Consider the following 17182-nt stretch of genomic DNA (forward strand, 5'->3'; position numbering starts at 1 on the left):
TGAGCCTGAGCCTTAGTCTGTTGAATTTGCGGAGCTAGCGTTACGGTTGACATTTCGCCGACACGAGTGACACGAGTGGTCTTTCCAGACAACTGGGTAAGGCAAATCTACAGTTTTTATTTATTTTCATTTCTTTGTTGTTTTAGGGTGGTCCGTATAGGGGGTCCGTGAGGGTAGTCCGTGGACCGGTCCGTGAGGCAGTCCGTGGACCCAGTCCGTAGAGGGGTCCATGGACCGGGGGTCAGTGTTTTCGGGTCACCCTGGCTCAGCTAAAGTAATTCATTCACCCTTTAGCGCTGTTAACGGTACAATATACCAAAACTGGAATTTTTCACCAAATTTTAATTCTTGACCTTTTTTAGATTGATTACAGAGTGCCAAATTTGTGGGAAATTCGACCGTCAAAAAAGCATCCTGGTACATAGCTTTCTCAAACGTGACGATATTCATCGGAATAAGCAATGTTTCTGCTGCAATTAAATTCAATAAATTTTTTGGGTAAATGAGACGGAGGATTTTTGAGGCCCAATTTCAACATGCTGTTTGTCAGCAAGAGTCGACCTTTGAACACCAAAGCGAAGGCGAGGTATACTGAAATCACACACGCTAATCTCAATTTATTCACTGAACAATTCGAGAATTTAGGTTTACTGGAACTACTATAGGCAAAATGGAACGTGTCATTGAAATTTAACTGTCTTTGGTTTAAGAGTGACATATCCGGGAATTAAAATAAGTTGAATTAACTGACCTAAAAATTTGCATACTAGTAAGATTCATTCCATTCCATATTTTTACGCAAACAAGTTTCCTTTATTCACTTTCTGAACATTCCTGCAAAACAAACAAAGAAAGGTATCCCCCTTTCTATAAGTATACGCTGGTTGGATTTTCCTAGAACCCCTCAAACGACCATCGAACCAGTCGAACGCTTTGCGACCTTCGTGAGTTGTGCCGTGAGAGCTGTCACGCAAGAGATTAGGACAAAGTCGAACAAAGCACACAGACCAATGGCTTCGCGCGATTATTCTGAGTTTGTTGGGGAAATGTTTGGCCCAAGTTCTGATAATCCAGCAAACGATCAATGCATAACAATAGCAAAATGTGATAAGGACACCAAGGCATACTTGAGAAGTTATAAAGTGTCGGATTCTTCTCTGGATACAGAGGCTACAATCTTGTGTTGATTACAGAACTGTAGAACGTTCTACAGAGATCTCGTTGGGGTTTGGGTGTAAAGATATGGATGTGTCACGTTTGTCCTCGCGTCATTTGGGTGAGTGCTCTTATGCTTTGGATGAGGAAAATGTGTCTAATTGTTGCCGAATATGTTCTGGAACATGTTTTCTGTGTAGTTGCAGATGTATTTAGGGAGAGATTGCAACTGCACGATACAGGACATAGCTTAAAGGCGATGAAAATGGTTTCTCGGCGGTGGATTGATAATAACACACGTGCTCGTGTGTATTATTTGAGCCAAGTTAAGGGAATGTCAATTCGAAAAAGGGCAGTACATTGTAATGTTTCACGTGGAGTTGTTTGGAGAATAATCCAGCGACAGCGCGAGAAAGAATCTAACCGCTGTAAAAGCAAGACTTCAACTTTACAACGCGGACGTCCGAGAAAACTGACAGGTAGACAGGGGCGTTTACTTCTGAGATGCTTGGCCAAATTGCGCGATGAAGATGGCAATTTTACTGCACAACGTCTTATGGAGAGTGCTGGAATGTCAACCCATGCTGTGTCAGTGCGTACAGTCACGCGATTTTTAAATGCACATGGTTACTTTTATCTACAAGCAAGGAAAAAGGGTCTTCTGAAAAGACAAGACTGTGAAAAGAGAGTCGCTTTTGCGAAACACTACAAAAGACATTATGATAAGAAGTTTTGGACAGAAAAGGTGTCTTTTTATTTAGATGGTACGGCATTTGCGCACAAAACCAACCCATTAGAGCAAGCCTGTGCTCCAAAGGGCAGGATATGGAGAAAGAAATCGGAGGGATTTCACCTTGGATGCACTTCAAAGGGGTGTAAAGAGGGAACTGGCGGCCGAGTACTAAGATTAATGGTTGCTATTAGCTACGGAAAGGGAGTAATAGCGTGTGAGCCCTACGAGAGGATGTGTGGGGCGTATTTTGCGAATTTCATCGATACGAACTTTCCACGTATGTTTGAAGAGGCTGCCAAAGGAGGTGAACGCATTTTTATCCAAGATGGAGACCCATCGCAGAATTCGGCTGTAGCGAAGAGAGCCATGTCTCGAGTGCAGTGTAGAGTTATTAACGTGCCAGTGCGTTCTCCTGATATGCACTGCATTGAGAATGTATTTCACATCACGAGTAAGAAATTAAAAGAAGAGGCCAAAGTGAAGAGAATAACCAAAGAGTCATTCGGCGAGTTTAAGAAGAGAGTTATTACGACAATCAAAGCTATTCCCGTTGGCACAATAGATGAATTGATTGCTTCTACAGACAAGCGATTACATGCTGTCATTACGAGTCGTGGCCGTCGTATACGATATTAACAAACTATTTCTGTAGAACCAACAACTATCTTTTAACTATTTCAAAGTTTCTAGAGAGACAAGCCGTATCACTGCAGTATCAGGGCATATAACAGAGTACATTGGGATAAACTATGGTGACTGAACAGAGTTCTCTGTACTGTAATTTGTACTAGTCACTTCAATGGAAATTCACCCGCTAAGCTACAATATATGTTTTGTTACAAAGCCATATTGGTTCATTGGTTCATTTATTTCACACTATTTACATACAATTAACATAGAAAGAAAAGTATAGTCACAACACATGGTTACAAGATAAAATAATTACAGTACAGGTTATAAAATGTGTGTGGTGGTCAAAGTAGCGAAGGCTTTCTAGTTGACCACCACCTACTTTTAAGTAAACGAAGAAATGACACTGAGCTTTACTGGGATATAGAAAAAAAAAAACATTTGTAGAGCCTAGGACTAATTAACAGAAGAAAATTACATGTATATAACTTAAGCATATTAGAGATATACTGAACTACGACAGAAATATATACAGGACAAGCTTATCAAAAGGGGGAAAAAATTAAAAGGAACATACAAACAAACAGACAACAACAACAGCAGCAACGACAAACAAAAACAAAAGAAAAGAACGACACGTCATCAACAACAGCAGCGGTAACAAACACAAAAAAAAAAAAAATATATATATATATATATAAAATATATATAAAATATAAGAAGACAATTATTATCACTATTGTTATTATTATTATTATTATTATATTTTAAACAAGCTCCATTATTATTATTAAATAGTTACGTGCTATACATTTGACCATTAAACAGAACATACATTATTTGATTGACAAGAGATCAGGTGGGCCTTATAAAGTTTCTTAAACTCGTTAAATGTTTTTGCTTTTTTAGTGCCAAGGGGACAGTTTCCCACATGACAGAAGCAGAGTACTTAAAAGTAAATTTGCCTATGTTAGTTCTAACTTGTGGTCGGTAAAAATTAAGCTTAGCAGAATTTCTGGTGTTATAGGAGTGGACAGTTGCTGTAGGCGTTAAAAAGTTATGGAAGATTGCTGGAACAGTTGATGGATTGTTGTATAATTTAAATGCCAGTGAGCAGATTTTGAATTTAACAATATTTTCAAATTTTAAAACTTCAAGGATTTGGTAATAGGGGAAAGAGGGCTCTTGTTTGTTTGCAAAAAAAATACTACGGATGCATTTATTTTGCTTAGTACAGATCTTATTTAAATTAGTCTGATAATTGTTGCCCCAACACATTGCGCCGTAATTAAGATAAGGGTAAATAAGTGTATAATACAATTGTCGTAACATCTTTAAATTCAGGTAGTTCCGTAGTTGGTTTAGGATTCCAAGGTTTTTAGTCAGTTTGCCTTGTACATGTGCTATTTGAGTTTTCCAATTCAAATGCTCATCTAAATAAATGCCTAAATATTTGATACTAGTTTTGCGTTCAATGTTTAAGATATTAATATTGTGTATAGTTGGCTTCTGTGGAGATGTTATTATCATAAAGTTTGTTTTCCTCATGTTAATAGACAACTTATTGAGATTGCAATAGTTAATTACTTTCTGAAGTTCTGAGTTCATAACTGCCTCAAGATCTTTTGATGTTTTAGTAGCATAGAAGATATTAGCATCATCAGCAAAAAGTCGAAAGGAAAGCATGTCTGAAGAGTTAGCAAGATCATTTATGTACAGAAGAAATAATAGTGGTCCAAGGGTTGATCCCTGAGGAACTCCACAAACAATCTGGAGAAATTCAGATTCAACATTACCTAGTTTCACATATTGAGTTCTTTTAGTAAGGTAACTTGTGAACCAATCTAGAGCTTTTCCACGTACTCCATATTTATGTAATTTCCTTAGCAGTATCTCATGGTTGACAGTATCGAAGGCTTTGGAAAAATCTAGAAAGACCCCGCATGTAATGAGATTGTTGTCAATTGAGGTTTTAAGGATGTCAGTTATTTCTAACATAGCAAGCTCAGTAGAATGGTCTTTTCTAAACCCAAACTGGTATTTGAACAAGATATTGTATTTATCTATAAATGAGATAAGCTGATCATTGACAATTTTTTCTAGGATTTTACTAAATGGTGATAAAACTGCTATGGGTCTGTAATTTGCAGGATCTGTTGCATCCCCAGATTTGAATATTGGAGTTACTCTTGAAACTTTAAGTACATTAGGCACAGTACCTTGTACGATTGACTGATTGTAAATATATGAGAAAGGTTTAGATAATTCATGGCTAGCAAGTTTTATTAACTTGTTAGGAATATCCAATGAAGCCTTTCTTTCATTTAGATCTGAGAATAACTGAGCCACATATTCTTCAGTGACAGCTGATAAGTAAAAACTATTTGCGGGGCCATTACGTATGTATTTGGTGGGGTTATCTTAGGTAGGGTTAATTGCACTAGCAAGGGTAGGGCCAATTGTAGTGAAGTGCTGATTAAATTGGTTAGCAATATCGAGTTCGTTAGTATAGATCTTACTATTTCTTATGATCCTAGAAGAGCAGTTTGATTTAACTTTAGCTTTCCTTTTAATGATTGTACCAATAAGCTTCCACGTTTCTTGCAGGTTTTCTTTGTACAGCTGAAAATATTAGTTATAATATTTATCTTTGGCTTTAGCCTTCATTTTGTTAAGTAGATTGTAGTATTGTTTATACTCTTTTATCTTCATTGAATTTTTGCTGAAAAAATGTGATTTATACATCTTTTGTTTCCTTTTAATTGATTTTAAAAGCCCCTGTGTTAACCAAGGTTTGTTAAGTTGTTTCATTTTAGAATTGGTTGCTTTTTTTAAAGGGGCGTGCTTATTGACAATATCTTTCACTTTGTTCATACATGCACAAGTTATCTCATGGAGATCAGCGGAGGTGGAGTATAGATCTGGCCAGTTGATTTGACTGATGTCGGCTAAGTATTGTTCTTTGCAGAAGTTACTATAATCTCTATAATATGTTATATGCTTGTTTTTAGAAGTGGGTGCATTACAGATGCAGAAAACAGGCAGATGGTCAGATATGTCAGCTAGAGCGGCGATACCAGAAGTAGTATTTTCAATGGGAGCATTAGTATAAATATGATCAATTAAGGTGGAAGAGTGATCTGTGAGTCTAGTGGGTTTAGTGATGAGTGGGAGAAAATTGTTAGAGTACAGCATATTAAGATAATCTTCAGTGTTAGCATGCTCATTGTACTTCAGGAAATTTACATTTACATCTCCTATTATATAGACATGTTGTTTCCTATTACTTAAACTTTTGATTATATTTTGTAGTTCTTGTGTGAAACCTGGCATATTAGCTGAAGGATGTCTATATATGCATCCTATAATAATATTCGGTTTGTTATTGTTAGCAATAATTTCCTCCCAACAGGATTCAACTAGAGGCATAGTAAACTTTATATCTGCCCTGGGTATGGCTTTTAAATTGTTAGATATATAAAGAGCGGCACCCCAGCAGCTGTTTCAGAGTCAGTGTGAAAAAAATGGTACTGGGGTATGTCAATGTTAATTATAGATTTGCTGTTCAGCTTTGTTTCTGAGATGGATAATATGTCGGGTTTTTTTTCTAAAGAGTATAACCAATCTTCTAAGATAGGAAGATTTTTTGGTAGACTTCTAATATTGCAGTGAAATATACTAAAGCAAATCTTAGAGCTGTAAGATGAATTGAGTAACTTATTTAATTTGGAGGTTTCGTAGTATTCTGAGCATGGAGGAATAAGCATAAGGTCAGAATCCCTTTCATCATGTTTGTCAGGATTAGGGAGCACATTCAAAAGATCAATAGTATCACCGAGTCTTTCGGACAGGCCGGGGGTGCAGGAACCAATTAAATTACAAAATTTTTGGTCTGATAAATTGAAGAATGGTAGCTGCGTCAAACCATTATTACGACAAGACATATTCTTGTATTCGAGCTAGAGGTTCAAAATTTAAATCATCATTGGTTACAATTACAATTACTTATCTGTCCAGTTACTTCTTGTCCTTTTGTGGGTTTACAAACTCCTCAGAGTCTTCCATAGTATCGAAGTGTAATGTTTGTGACGAATCCGTTTGTCGTAGATGGATAGTACCATTCGTCATCCATAGATACTTCCACTTGTTTGTGTTCTTGAATGTGTTAAGCTTCCCAAAAAGTCTTCTTCCGTAAGGAGTTAGGGATTCGTTAATATAAATCTTCGTTGGCCTATCAGCAATACTCTTACCGAGTTCTCATGCAGCTTTGATCTTTGCTTGTAAATTTCATTGTGTTTGTCACGCCTAACAAACTTTATACAATTATTCGCTCTTTCACCTTCTTGGTAGCTGGAAGGCGATGAGCAGTCGAAATTTCTTGTTCATTTAAGTCAATATCCAAAGCAGAGGACAGTTCAACAACGAGCCTGGTAGGATTGTCCAGAGGGATGACTGGAATTCCAGTAACTTCTAAGCAATCACGCCTCAAGTATTGTTGTGTTACATCGAGGGACGCCATGTTGTCGTACAGGTCGTTCTCAAAATGTGAAATGCTGTCTTCTAGCTGGTTAACTTTGTCGTTAATGGTTTTAATATCTTTTTTTGTGTTCGCTAGTCCTTCGGGGAGGACAACGCTCAAATTAGGCTTGGAAACAGGTATACTTGCAGCATGAACAGTGTTCGTTTGTGGCTTCTTCCCACCATGGACTGGATCCTCTGCTTCCTGGCTTACTTGTGAAGCTGCTGACTCAATCTCTAACTTGTGTAAACGTTGAACGGGTCTGTTGTAGAAACTGTTATGCGCTCTAACTGTAGCGGTCCGTACAAGCCCGTCGTTACCTGGATAAACCCTTTCAACTTTAGCCAACGGCCATTTGGTGCGCGGCACATTGTCGTCAGAAATAAGTACAATGTCGCCTACTCGAATAGAAGGGATCTCTTTATGCCACTTGTTTCTTACCGATAGGAGATGTAGGTACTCTTGTTTCCAACGCTTCCAGTAGTGATTGAGTAGTCTCTGCAGGTAGAGATACCTTTCGACAGTCCTCTTACTGGTCTCCTCTACGCTACTTTCTTTCCTTTGCGGTAACTGGTTAATTGGCCTACCAATTGCAAGATGAGCAGGCGTAATAGGTAACGGCTCTCTGCAATCATCACTTACTGCGGTCAACGGCCGCGAGTTAATGATACCTTCGATTCTGATCAGCAACGTGTTTAGCTCAGAAAAGGTGAGAAGTGCCCTTCCAAGGACCTTACGCAGTGGTTCTTTTATCATTCTGCAAAATCGTTCCCACCATCCACCTCTCCATGGGGAACGCTCTGTGATGAATTTCCACTTGATCGATCGTGATGAGAACTCTGACTTAATTTGATCTTGATCCAGCGTACTCCACATTCTTTGACTTTCAGTAGTGGGTTCATCGTATAATTTCTGAATTTCCCTGCTTGCTGCCTTGAAGGTTTGTGCATTGTCTGACCACACTGTATGGCAAAGACCTCTGCGACTCGTCATGCGACTAAAAGCTTGAAGGAACTCATCAGTTGTCAAACTATGTGTAAGTTCCAGGTGAACCATACGAGATGATGCGCATGTGAAGACACACACATATGCTTTCTTAATGTTTAAGCCCTCTTTCACTTTCACATACAGTGGTCCCGCAAAATCAGTCCCAACATGTGCGAAAGCTCGTGAACAGGAAATTCCCTCCTCTGGCAGCTGACCCATTTTCTGGGCACAAGGTCCAACCCGTTGTCTTTGGCAGGCGACACATCTTCTGATAACACGTTTAACCTCACGTCTTCCTTGAGTTAGCCAAACTTTCTGCCTTAAAGTTGATAATACCGTTTCTGGACCAGCATGCAACATGTTCTTATGTACATCTTGCACCATCTTGGCAACTTCAGGATGTCCGTGAGGCAAGATTATTTGATGCTTGCTCTGTTCGGGAAGATCAGCAAACTGTAGTCTCCCACCAACTCTTAATACCTGATCATCTCTGTCATAATAAGGGTCCAGTTTCAGGAGGCGGCTGTTACTGGGAAGTACCTCTCCAGCTTTCAGTTTCTCGAATTCTTCTTTGTAGACCACTTCCTGCACCCACATACAACATTTAATCTCGGCTTGCCTCACCTCGTCCGCCGACAGTTCCCTTTCACAAGACCTAGACTTAGTCTTAAACAATTTGACCGCTCTCAATACATAAGCAGTTACTCGAATCAACTTTAACCATGTCCCGCAGCGTGACATATCAATCAGTGGTTCTGCAACGACTGCTGTATACACATGGGTAGTTCTTTTTTCCTCGCAAGCTTCGGCGGGAGCAGCTTCGTTTTCGGGTTGAGCGGGTAGTGGTTCACAAGGCGAAGACATCCATTGGGGTCCATTCCACCACAAAGTGCTTGAAATCATATCACTACAGCTTAACCCACGCGTCAACAAGTCTGCAGGATTCTCCTTACTTCCACAATACCTCCAACACTCAGGATCCCATGTTGACTGTACCTCAGCCACACGATTGGCAACAAATGGCTTCCAGGAAGAACTCTGCCCTTTTATCCAATGCAGTGCCACCATACTATCTGACCAACACACAACCCTAGCCACCTTCATTGGCAAAGCCCCTACAACAAATTTTAGCAACCTGGCATTTACAACTGCTGCTAAAGGTTCCAGCCTTGGAAGTGACACCTTCTTAATGGGCGCGACTCTGGACTTCGATATTACCAGCTGTGAGGATACATTGTCTTGCTTGTCTCTTATTCGAATGTACACTGCTGCTCCATACGCCTTGGGGGAAGCATCTCCAAAACCATGCACCTCTACCACAGAGTCTTGCGTAATACCATTTCCGAAGCATCGAGGGATAGTCACATCTTTTAGCTGCAACGACTCGGACTTCCAACTTAACCACTTTGCTTTAGTGTCGCTATCTAACGGGTCATCCCACTGTAATCCTTTCAACCACAACTCTTGGAAAAGGATTTTGGCTCTAACAGTGAAGGGTGATATCAGTCCCAGTGGGTCAAACATTTTCGATGCCAGTAGACTTCTCTTTGACATTGGATCATAGGATGAGATGATTCCACTCGGTGCGAGGAATCTAAAGTGGTCAGAGTTCAAGTCCCATGACACGCCAAGTGCTTTTAGGGGGTCGCTCGAATTGAACTCCACGAATGGCGATGAGGCTCTTTTAGCTGGGTCAATAGCATCCATTACTAGCTCTGAGTTACTTGCCCACTTGGTCAAATTGAATGCCGCCGTCATCATAATTTCTGACATTTCTTGTTGAAGCTTCAAAGTTGAATCTACTGTATCGGCTCCTGTCAGGCAGTCATCCACATACATATTTTGTAAAATTTCTTCAACTGCATACGGGAACATTTCTTTGTATTTGTTTACATGAGCATGGACTGTAGCAATTGCAAGGAAAGGACTTGCGTTCACACCGAAAGTCAATCTCTGCATTCTGTACACCTTTGGTGCTTCGTTAGGCTGTAAATCTCTCCACAGGTAGCGGTGAACATCTCTGTCCTCTGGTGCTAGTTTGACTTGCAGAAACATCTTTTCAATGTCTGCTATGAGACCAATTTTGTGTGTTCTAAATCGAATCAGTACAGATGCAGGGTTCGGCTGTAAAGGAGGACCAGGAAGAATACAATCGTTAAGGGAAGCATCATCTCCTTCTGGTGTGGAAGCATCAAATACGATTCTGCATTTTGTCGTTCTTGTCATCACGAAATACAGCATGATGCGGTAAGTACCGCACAGTTCCATTGTCATCACTCTGATCAGGTACTTCCTCTGCAAAACCTTTCTCCACATATTCGTTGATCGCTGTTTTGTAAGCCTTAGCTTTCACAGGGTCTTGCCTTAACTTTCTTTCAACACTTTCCAGGCGTCTCAAAGCTTGTGCATAATTACTTTCTAGCTTTGGAGGATCTCGTTTCCATGGTAGTCGCACCTCATAGTTATGTCCATCAAAGTTCAATCCTCTATTAAAGTCAGCAACAGCACATTCTTCCTCTTGTGACATAACAGGATCCTCGATCTCTGCAATACCAATTGATTCCAGTTCCCAGAATCTTTTCAATGTTTCGTTAACTCCACCGTTTTCTACAGCTGTCAGCATGGATGAAGTTTGCCTTGATTGGCGGTTTACTTGTCCCGTGACAATCCAGCCGAGGCAAGATTCCACAGCAACAAGGGACTCACTGGAACTACCTCTCTTTCAGACCCCAGTCACAAATGAGTAGTAGTGGTCTGCACCAATAAGAACATCTACTTGAACTGAACCACGAGGATAACTATCTGCAAGAGTTAAGCCTTGAAGATAAGAGTTCTTATGGAAGTCCATCTGTACTGGCCCGAGAGGATTACAAATTTTGAAAATAGAAAGGGCCTCTATCTCCACCTTTGAATCTCCCTTAATTGGTGAAAGGGTAAATTTCACTCTTTGGAATCTCTTCGTTTTGCTGGTTTCCCCACCTAGCGTTGTGACACTTAATAGCTCTGAGGGACCTTGCAGGTCAAGGGCCTCTGCAATGTTCTTTCGTATATACGAACGTTCACTCCCTGAATCTAGTAAAACACGGACTGTCATTTCTTGACCCTTAACAATTAACCTGGCCAATGCTGTCTGTAGGAGTGTTTCTCTCATAGGTAATGCAGGCTTAGTTGAAGCCAATCCACTTAAACTAGTGTTGCTTAGGTGCCGAGGTGTAACAACTGACTGCTGCCTATGCAATAACCAGTGATGCCGGTGACCACAATTCGCTACAGAACACTTAGGATGGCGACAAATTCTGGAGAAGTGCTTGTGGTTGCTAGGTTTTAAACAATTGAAACACAGTTTGTTCTCTTGCACTAGTTTCCATCTGCCATCAAGTGATTTTTCATTAAACATTGGGCAATTTTGTGAGTCATGATCTGCCTTGCAGAAATTACAATTTGGCTGTGTTGGAGGGCGTGTTTCACCAAGTAGTGCAGAAGCAGTATACATCTCATTCTCACCACCCATTTTGGGAGATGAAGACTTTCTTCGGTTTTCTTTACCTTTATCAAAACTGTGATTGCCTGGGGTGATGTTCCCATTTGAACTTCTTTCTCCTGCTTCTTTGGACACAACTTGTCGGTTAAGAAATTTAAAGAACAATTCAAGGCCTATTTCATCTTCTTGAGTGTCTGCAAGTGTCAACTCCCATTTTTCCAATAACTGAGGTGGTAATTTGGTCTCAAAAAGGGGTAACAAAATACACCCATGGCTCATTGGATCTTCTCCAAGAGCCTCTAAAGCTCTAGTTCTGTTCATAAAGGTATCATAGAGATCTCTGAGGGAGGATGCATTAACAACTGACTTAGCATCCATCTTGATGACAGATTTCACTAGAAATGAGATGATCATACGTTTTCTTCCATACCTGTGTTTAAGGCATTCAACAGCTGCTTCATAATTTGCTCCGGTTACTTCATATCCGTCTATTGCTTTCAAGGCATTTCCAGTTAGCACCGAGCGTAGATAAGTAAACTTCTGAACATCTGGTAAATCAACATTGTTATGCACTGCAGCTTCAAACTGATCCCAGAAGTTTTGAAATTTCAACACATCGCCATTAAACTTTGGCAACTCAATTTTCGGTAATTTCAGATTTGAGGATACACGACTGTCACTGTATGCAATATCCTTCGAGGAGTGATCTCCCACATCGCAATCTTTATTTAGGACTTCATGAGCTGCATCCACAGCTTTATCTACTTCACTCAGAATTTTTCCCCATCTTCGGAGTTCCTCCTCCATCATATCCTCTGCAACAAGCGCGATTAATTCATTTCTCAGTTGAAGATAATTCTCACGGTACACAGTTAGCCTTTCAATTCTCAATTGTACTTTGATTTTGTTGCTTGCATTTTGACTTAGATACAAAATATCCTGAATCAACGCATCCGTATCCATTTGCAAGGCTCTGGCTTTACGTCTAATCGAACTAACCTCCTGAATTTCAACTTCACTTTTCACTTGAAGAGGTTCCTTCGAAGCCTCGGCGAAATTCAAACCTTCCTTTAATTCTGGTGCAATAACATTTGACTTCGAATCCCGCTGAGCGTTCACTAACCTTTCCAGTAAGACTTTTCTCTTTCCAGTAGTCGGCAATCCCTTTTTTCCAAGCATTTCACGAATTTGATCGACTGTGAGTTGAGATAAGTCTTCCATTTTGCTCGAGGAACCGGTGGCCATGTGGTTGCAACTGATGACCTTGCAAAGAATTACAAATTTACTGCTGAAATATCTCCTTGACTCCGGCTGTTAGGAATTACGACGAGACACTGAAGCGTAACACAACTTTAATCCACTGGACTCGGCTACACATCGATTTACAAAGGGGATGTATACGAGTGAAATGCTACGATGTACAAAAACCTTTGATAACAAGAGCGGGAACAACAACGAAAGTCACATGACACTCTAAGTCCTAAACACTAGGGTGGGGTTAGTATAACTGTTCATAGGTCCAGTCTTTCAGGCTTCTTTGTAACTCTTCCAGAACGAGTACGGGCTGTAACACCTACGATTAACCATTTGCATTCCTAATTTCCCGACAAGCCGAAGTGTTGTACTGTCTTTTATGCCATCGAACAAAAATTGTCAACACAAAGTTTCAGTTCACTGCACTTTTGTGCGTATTTCTCCCGTTTCAGTGAAATGGTGAGTCTTGCAATTGGTTAACCGTGCTTTAGCATAATTAATCAGCTATGAAGTGCGGATTATTTATAATGACGGTTAACCACTTTGGCTGTTTGCAACACGAAGAGTTTTCAGGGTTGTACAGTTTTCAACTGAATAAACGATTTTACCCATCATGTAAAATAGCATCACAAGTAAACCGATCACTCTAAACCTCCTGCTCTTCAGTACTGGCGCTATGAAATGGTTAATCGTTCGTCTATCAAATGGTTAATCGTTCCTTTCTTCCTATATGTTGTTAATCGTTCGTCTACTTGGCACTTGTTTACCGTAGTTGAGAGTTTCGGAAGCAAACTTCATTTCATAGTGCCTTCACTGTTTACTAAAATCTGCCCTTTTTTAAGAAGGCCCGAGTATAAATTCCGCGAAACGTCACGAGGTACACACTTCTCAATTGCCTTCTACCAAGAACACCGCTGCCCTCCATAGATTATATCTCAGTGCCTAAAATGTACCCATTTCGACACAAGAAGTATCACAACACCGTTACATTTTCAACTGTCTGAACAGAAATGATCTTTTAGTGTTCATCAAAGAACGAGTTAGGAAGTCTCCACTTCGCACACAATTAACAACAACATGTACAAGAATTGACAACTGTAAATAAACTCTGTTAACCTAATTAAAAGTGAGACCTCCTTGACGAGAAATTATTTCCCTCAAGTCGTTCATTTATTTGAACTACTGGCCTCTTCATACTCGTTAAATATATCTAGCAAAATTCAATCATTTCCATAATATGCATACACCCCACTTGTACAGACACTTCACATAAATAGCTCCCATGACCTTTTCATTCAATTACTAACTACAGCTCGCGTGACACGCAGCTACACACATGTGTTGATTACAGAACTGTAGAAAGTTCTACAGAGATCTCGTTGCGGTTTGGTTGTAAAGATATGGATGTGCCACGTTTGTCCTCGCGTCATTTGGGTGAGTGCTCCTATGCTTTGGATGAGGAATATGTGTCTAATTGTTGCCGAATATGTTCTGGAACATGTTTTCTGTGTAGTTGCAGATGTATTTAGGGAGAGATTGCAACTGCACGATACAGGACTTAGCTGAAAGGCGATAAAAATGGTTTCTCGGCGGTGGATTGATAATAACACACGTGCTCGTGTGTATTATTTGAGCCAAGTTAAGGGAATGTCAATTCGAAAAAGGGCAGTACATTGTAATGTTTCACGTGGAGTTGTTTGGAGAATAATCCAGCGACAGCGCGAGAAAGAATCTAACCGCTGTAAAAGCAAGACTTCAATTTTACAACGCGGACGTCCGAGAAAACTGACAGGTAGACAGGGGCGTTTACTTCTGAGATGCTTGGCCAAATTGCGCGATGAAGATGGCAATTTTACTGCACAACGTCTTATGGAGAGTGCTGGAATGTCAACCCATGCTGTTTCAGTGCGTACAGTCACGCGATTTTTAAATGCACATAGTTACTTTTATCTACAAGCAAGGAAAAAGGGTCTTCTGAAAAGACAAGACTGTGAAAAGAGAGTCGCTTTTGCGAAACACTACAAAAGACATTATGATAAGAAGTTTTGGACAGAAAAGGTGTCTTTTTATTTAGATGGTACGGCATTTGCGCACAAAACCAACCCATTCGAGCAAGCCTGTGCTCCAAAGGGCAGGATATGGAGAAAGAAATCGGAGGGATTTCACCTTGGATGCACTTCAAAGGGGTGTAAAGAGGGAACTGGCGGCCGAGTACTAAGATTAATGGTTGCTATTAGCTACGGAAAGGGAGTAGTAGCGTGTGAGCCCTACCAGAGGATGTGTGGGGCGTATTTTGCGAATTTCATCGATACGAACTTTCCACGTATGTTTGAAGAGGCTGCCAAAGGAGGTGAACGCATTTTTATCCAAGATGGAGACCCATCGCAGAATTCGGCTGTAGCGAAGAGAACCATGTCTCGAGTGCAGTGTAGAGTTATTAACGTGCCAGTGCGTTCTCCTGATATGCATTGCATTGAGAATGTATTTCACATCACGGGTAAGAAATTAAAAGAAGAGGCCAAAGTGAAGAGAATAACCAAAGAGTCATTCGGCGAATTTAAGAAGAGAGTTATTACGACAATCAAAGCTATTCCCGTTGGCACAATAGATGAATTGATTGCCTCTACAGACAAGCGATTACATGCTGTCATTACGAGTCGTGGCCGTCGTATACGATATTAACAAACGATTTCTGTAGAACCAACAACTATCTTTTAATTATTTCAAAGTTTCTAGAGAGACAAGCCGTATCACTGCAATATCAGGGCATATAACAGAGTACATTGGGATAAACTATGGTGACTGAACAGAGTTCTCTGTACTGTAATTTGTACTAGTCACTTCAATGGAAATTCACCCGCTAAGCTACAATATATGTTTTGTTACAAAGCCATAGTCTGTTTACAACAACGGTTATAATCATAAGCAACTCAAACATCCATATTCTTTGTCCTGTGTTCTTTAGTGTACGCGCCGTAACAGTGGGACCAAACAGGCGACTTATCATAAATCCGAATACGGTTAACCACCTACGATTAACCATTTGCATTCCTAATTTCCCGACAAGCCGAAGTGTTGTACTGTCGTTTATGCCATTGAACAAAAATTGGCAACACAAAGTTTCAGTTCACTGCACTTTTGTGCGTATTTCTCCCGTTTCAGTGAAATGGTGAGTCTTGCAATTGGTTAACCGTGCTTTAGCATAATTAATCAGCTATGAAGTGCGGATTATTTATAATGACGGTTAACCACTTTGGCTGTTTGCAACACGAAGAGTTTTCAGGGTTGTACAGTTTTCAACTGAATAAACGATTTTACCCATCATGTAAAATAGCATCACAAGTAAACCGATCACTCTAAACCTCCTTCTCTTCAGTACTGGCGCTATGAAATGGTTAATCGTTCGTCTATCAAATGGTTAATCATTCCCTTCTTCCTATATAATCTATATAATGTTAATCGTTCGTTTACTTGACACTTGTTTAGCGTAGTTGTGAGTTTCGGAAGCAGACCTCATTTCATAGTGCCTTCACTGTTTACTAAAATCCGCCCTTTTTTAAGAAGGCCCGAGTATAAATTCCGCGAAACGTCACGAGGTACACACTTCTCAATTGCCTTCTACCAAGAACAGCACTGCCCTCCATAGATTATATCTCAGTGCCTAAAATGTACCCATTTCGACACAAGAAGTATCACAACACCGTTACATTTTCAACTATCTGAACAGAAATGATCTTTTAGTGTTCATCAAAGAACGAGTTAGGAAGTCTCCACTTCGCACACAATTAACAACAACATGTACAAGAATTGACAACTGTAAATAAACTCTGTTAACCTAATTAAAAGTGAGACCTCCTTGACGAGAAATTATTTCCCTCAACTGGCCTCTTCATACTCGTTAAATATATCTAGCAAAATTCAATCATTTCCATAATATGCATACACCCCACTTGTACAGACACTTCACATAAATAGCTCCCATGACCTTTTCATTCAATTACTAACTACAGCTCGCGTGACACGCAGCTACACACAATCTCAGACAAAAATAAAGGGGACACTTCACGCTGCGTAGCAGATTACCCCTTCCCCCTCTTCAATGTTGCAAAAAGAACGGCGTTTTTCCAGGAGCCCGACAGTTTTTACGCCATCAACATTGTCACGGGAGAGGGGGGTTCAAACATGCTTTGGTGTCACGATCTTTTTGACCGCGATTGTAGGCTTTGGCTCGCACGTACAGGTAAGCTTTAACTGAAATCACTTAAATTAAGATATTGAGCAGAAATCACTTTGCAAAATCCGCAGATACTACCTAAAAAAAAAAAAAAGCAGAATACCCGCCCACAAGAAATGGACCCTAAAAACACTGCTGCCGCTGTGCCGCAGTCGTGTTGTTGGATATACCTCGTTCTTTAATCCATGA

At 40.2% G+C, this 17182-nt stretch overlaps 4 protein-coding genes across 4 annotated transcripts in view; 1 reads left to right on the plus strand and 3 right to left on the minus strand.

The window, feature by feature from the left end:
- LOC138022058 (zinc metalloproteinase nas-39-like) overlaps nucleotides 1–12772 on the plus strand; it is a 142343-nt gene extending 129571 nt beyond the window's left edge. The window contains exon 8 of the transcript XR_011126510.1: nucleotides 12763–12772. The gene's annotated coding sequence lies outside the window, so the exon portion shown is untranslated. The remainder of the gene's footprint in view (nucleotides 1–12762) is intronic.
- On the minus strand, nucleotides 6834–10079 carry LOC138020302 (uncharacterized). The gene has a single exon (XM_068867309.1). The coding sequence runs from the start codon at nucleotides 10077–10079 to the stop codon at nucleotides 6834–6836; it is 3246 nt and encodes a 1081-aa protein (XP_068723410.1).
- On the minus strand, nucleotides 10216–10647 carry LOC138020303 (uncharacterized). Its single transcript, XM_068867311.1, has one exon. The coding sequence runs from the start codon at nucleotides 10645–10647 to the stop codon at nucleotides 10216–10218; it is 432 nt and encodes a 143-aa protein (XP_068723412.1).
- LOC138020304 (uncharacterized) lies at nucleotides 10747–12750 on the minus strand. The gene has a single exon (XM_068867312.1). The coding sequence runs from the start codon at nucleotides 12748–12750 to the stop codon at nucleotides 10747–10749; it is 2004 nt and encodes a 667-aa protein (XP_068723413.1).
- Nucleotides 12773–17182: the final 4410 nt, after the last annotated feature.

The sequence above is a fragment of the Montipora capricornis genome, chromosome 10, assembly GCF_036669925.1.
Source record: "Montipora capricornis isolate CH-2021 chromosome 10, ASM3666992v2, whole genome shotgun sequence".
Taxonomy (NCBI): Eukaryota; Metazoa; Cnidaria; class Anthozoa; order Scleractinia; family Acroporidae; genus Montipora; species Montipora capricornis.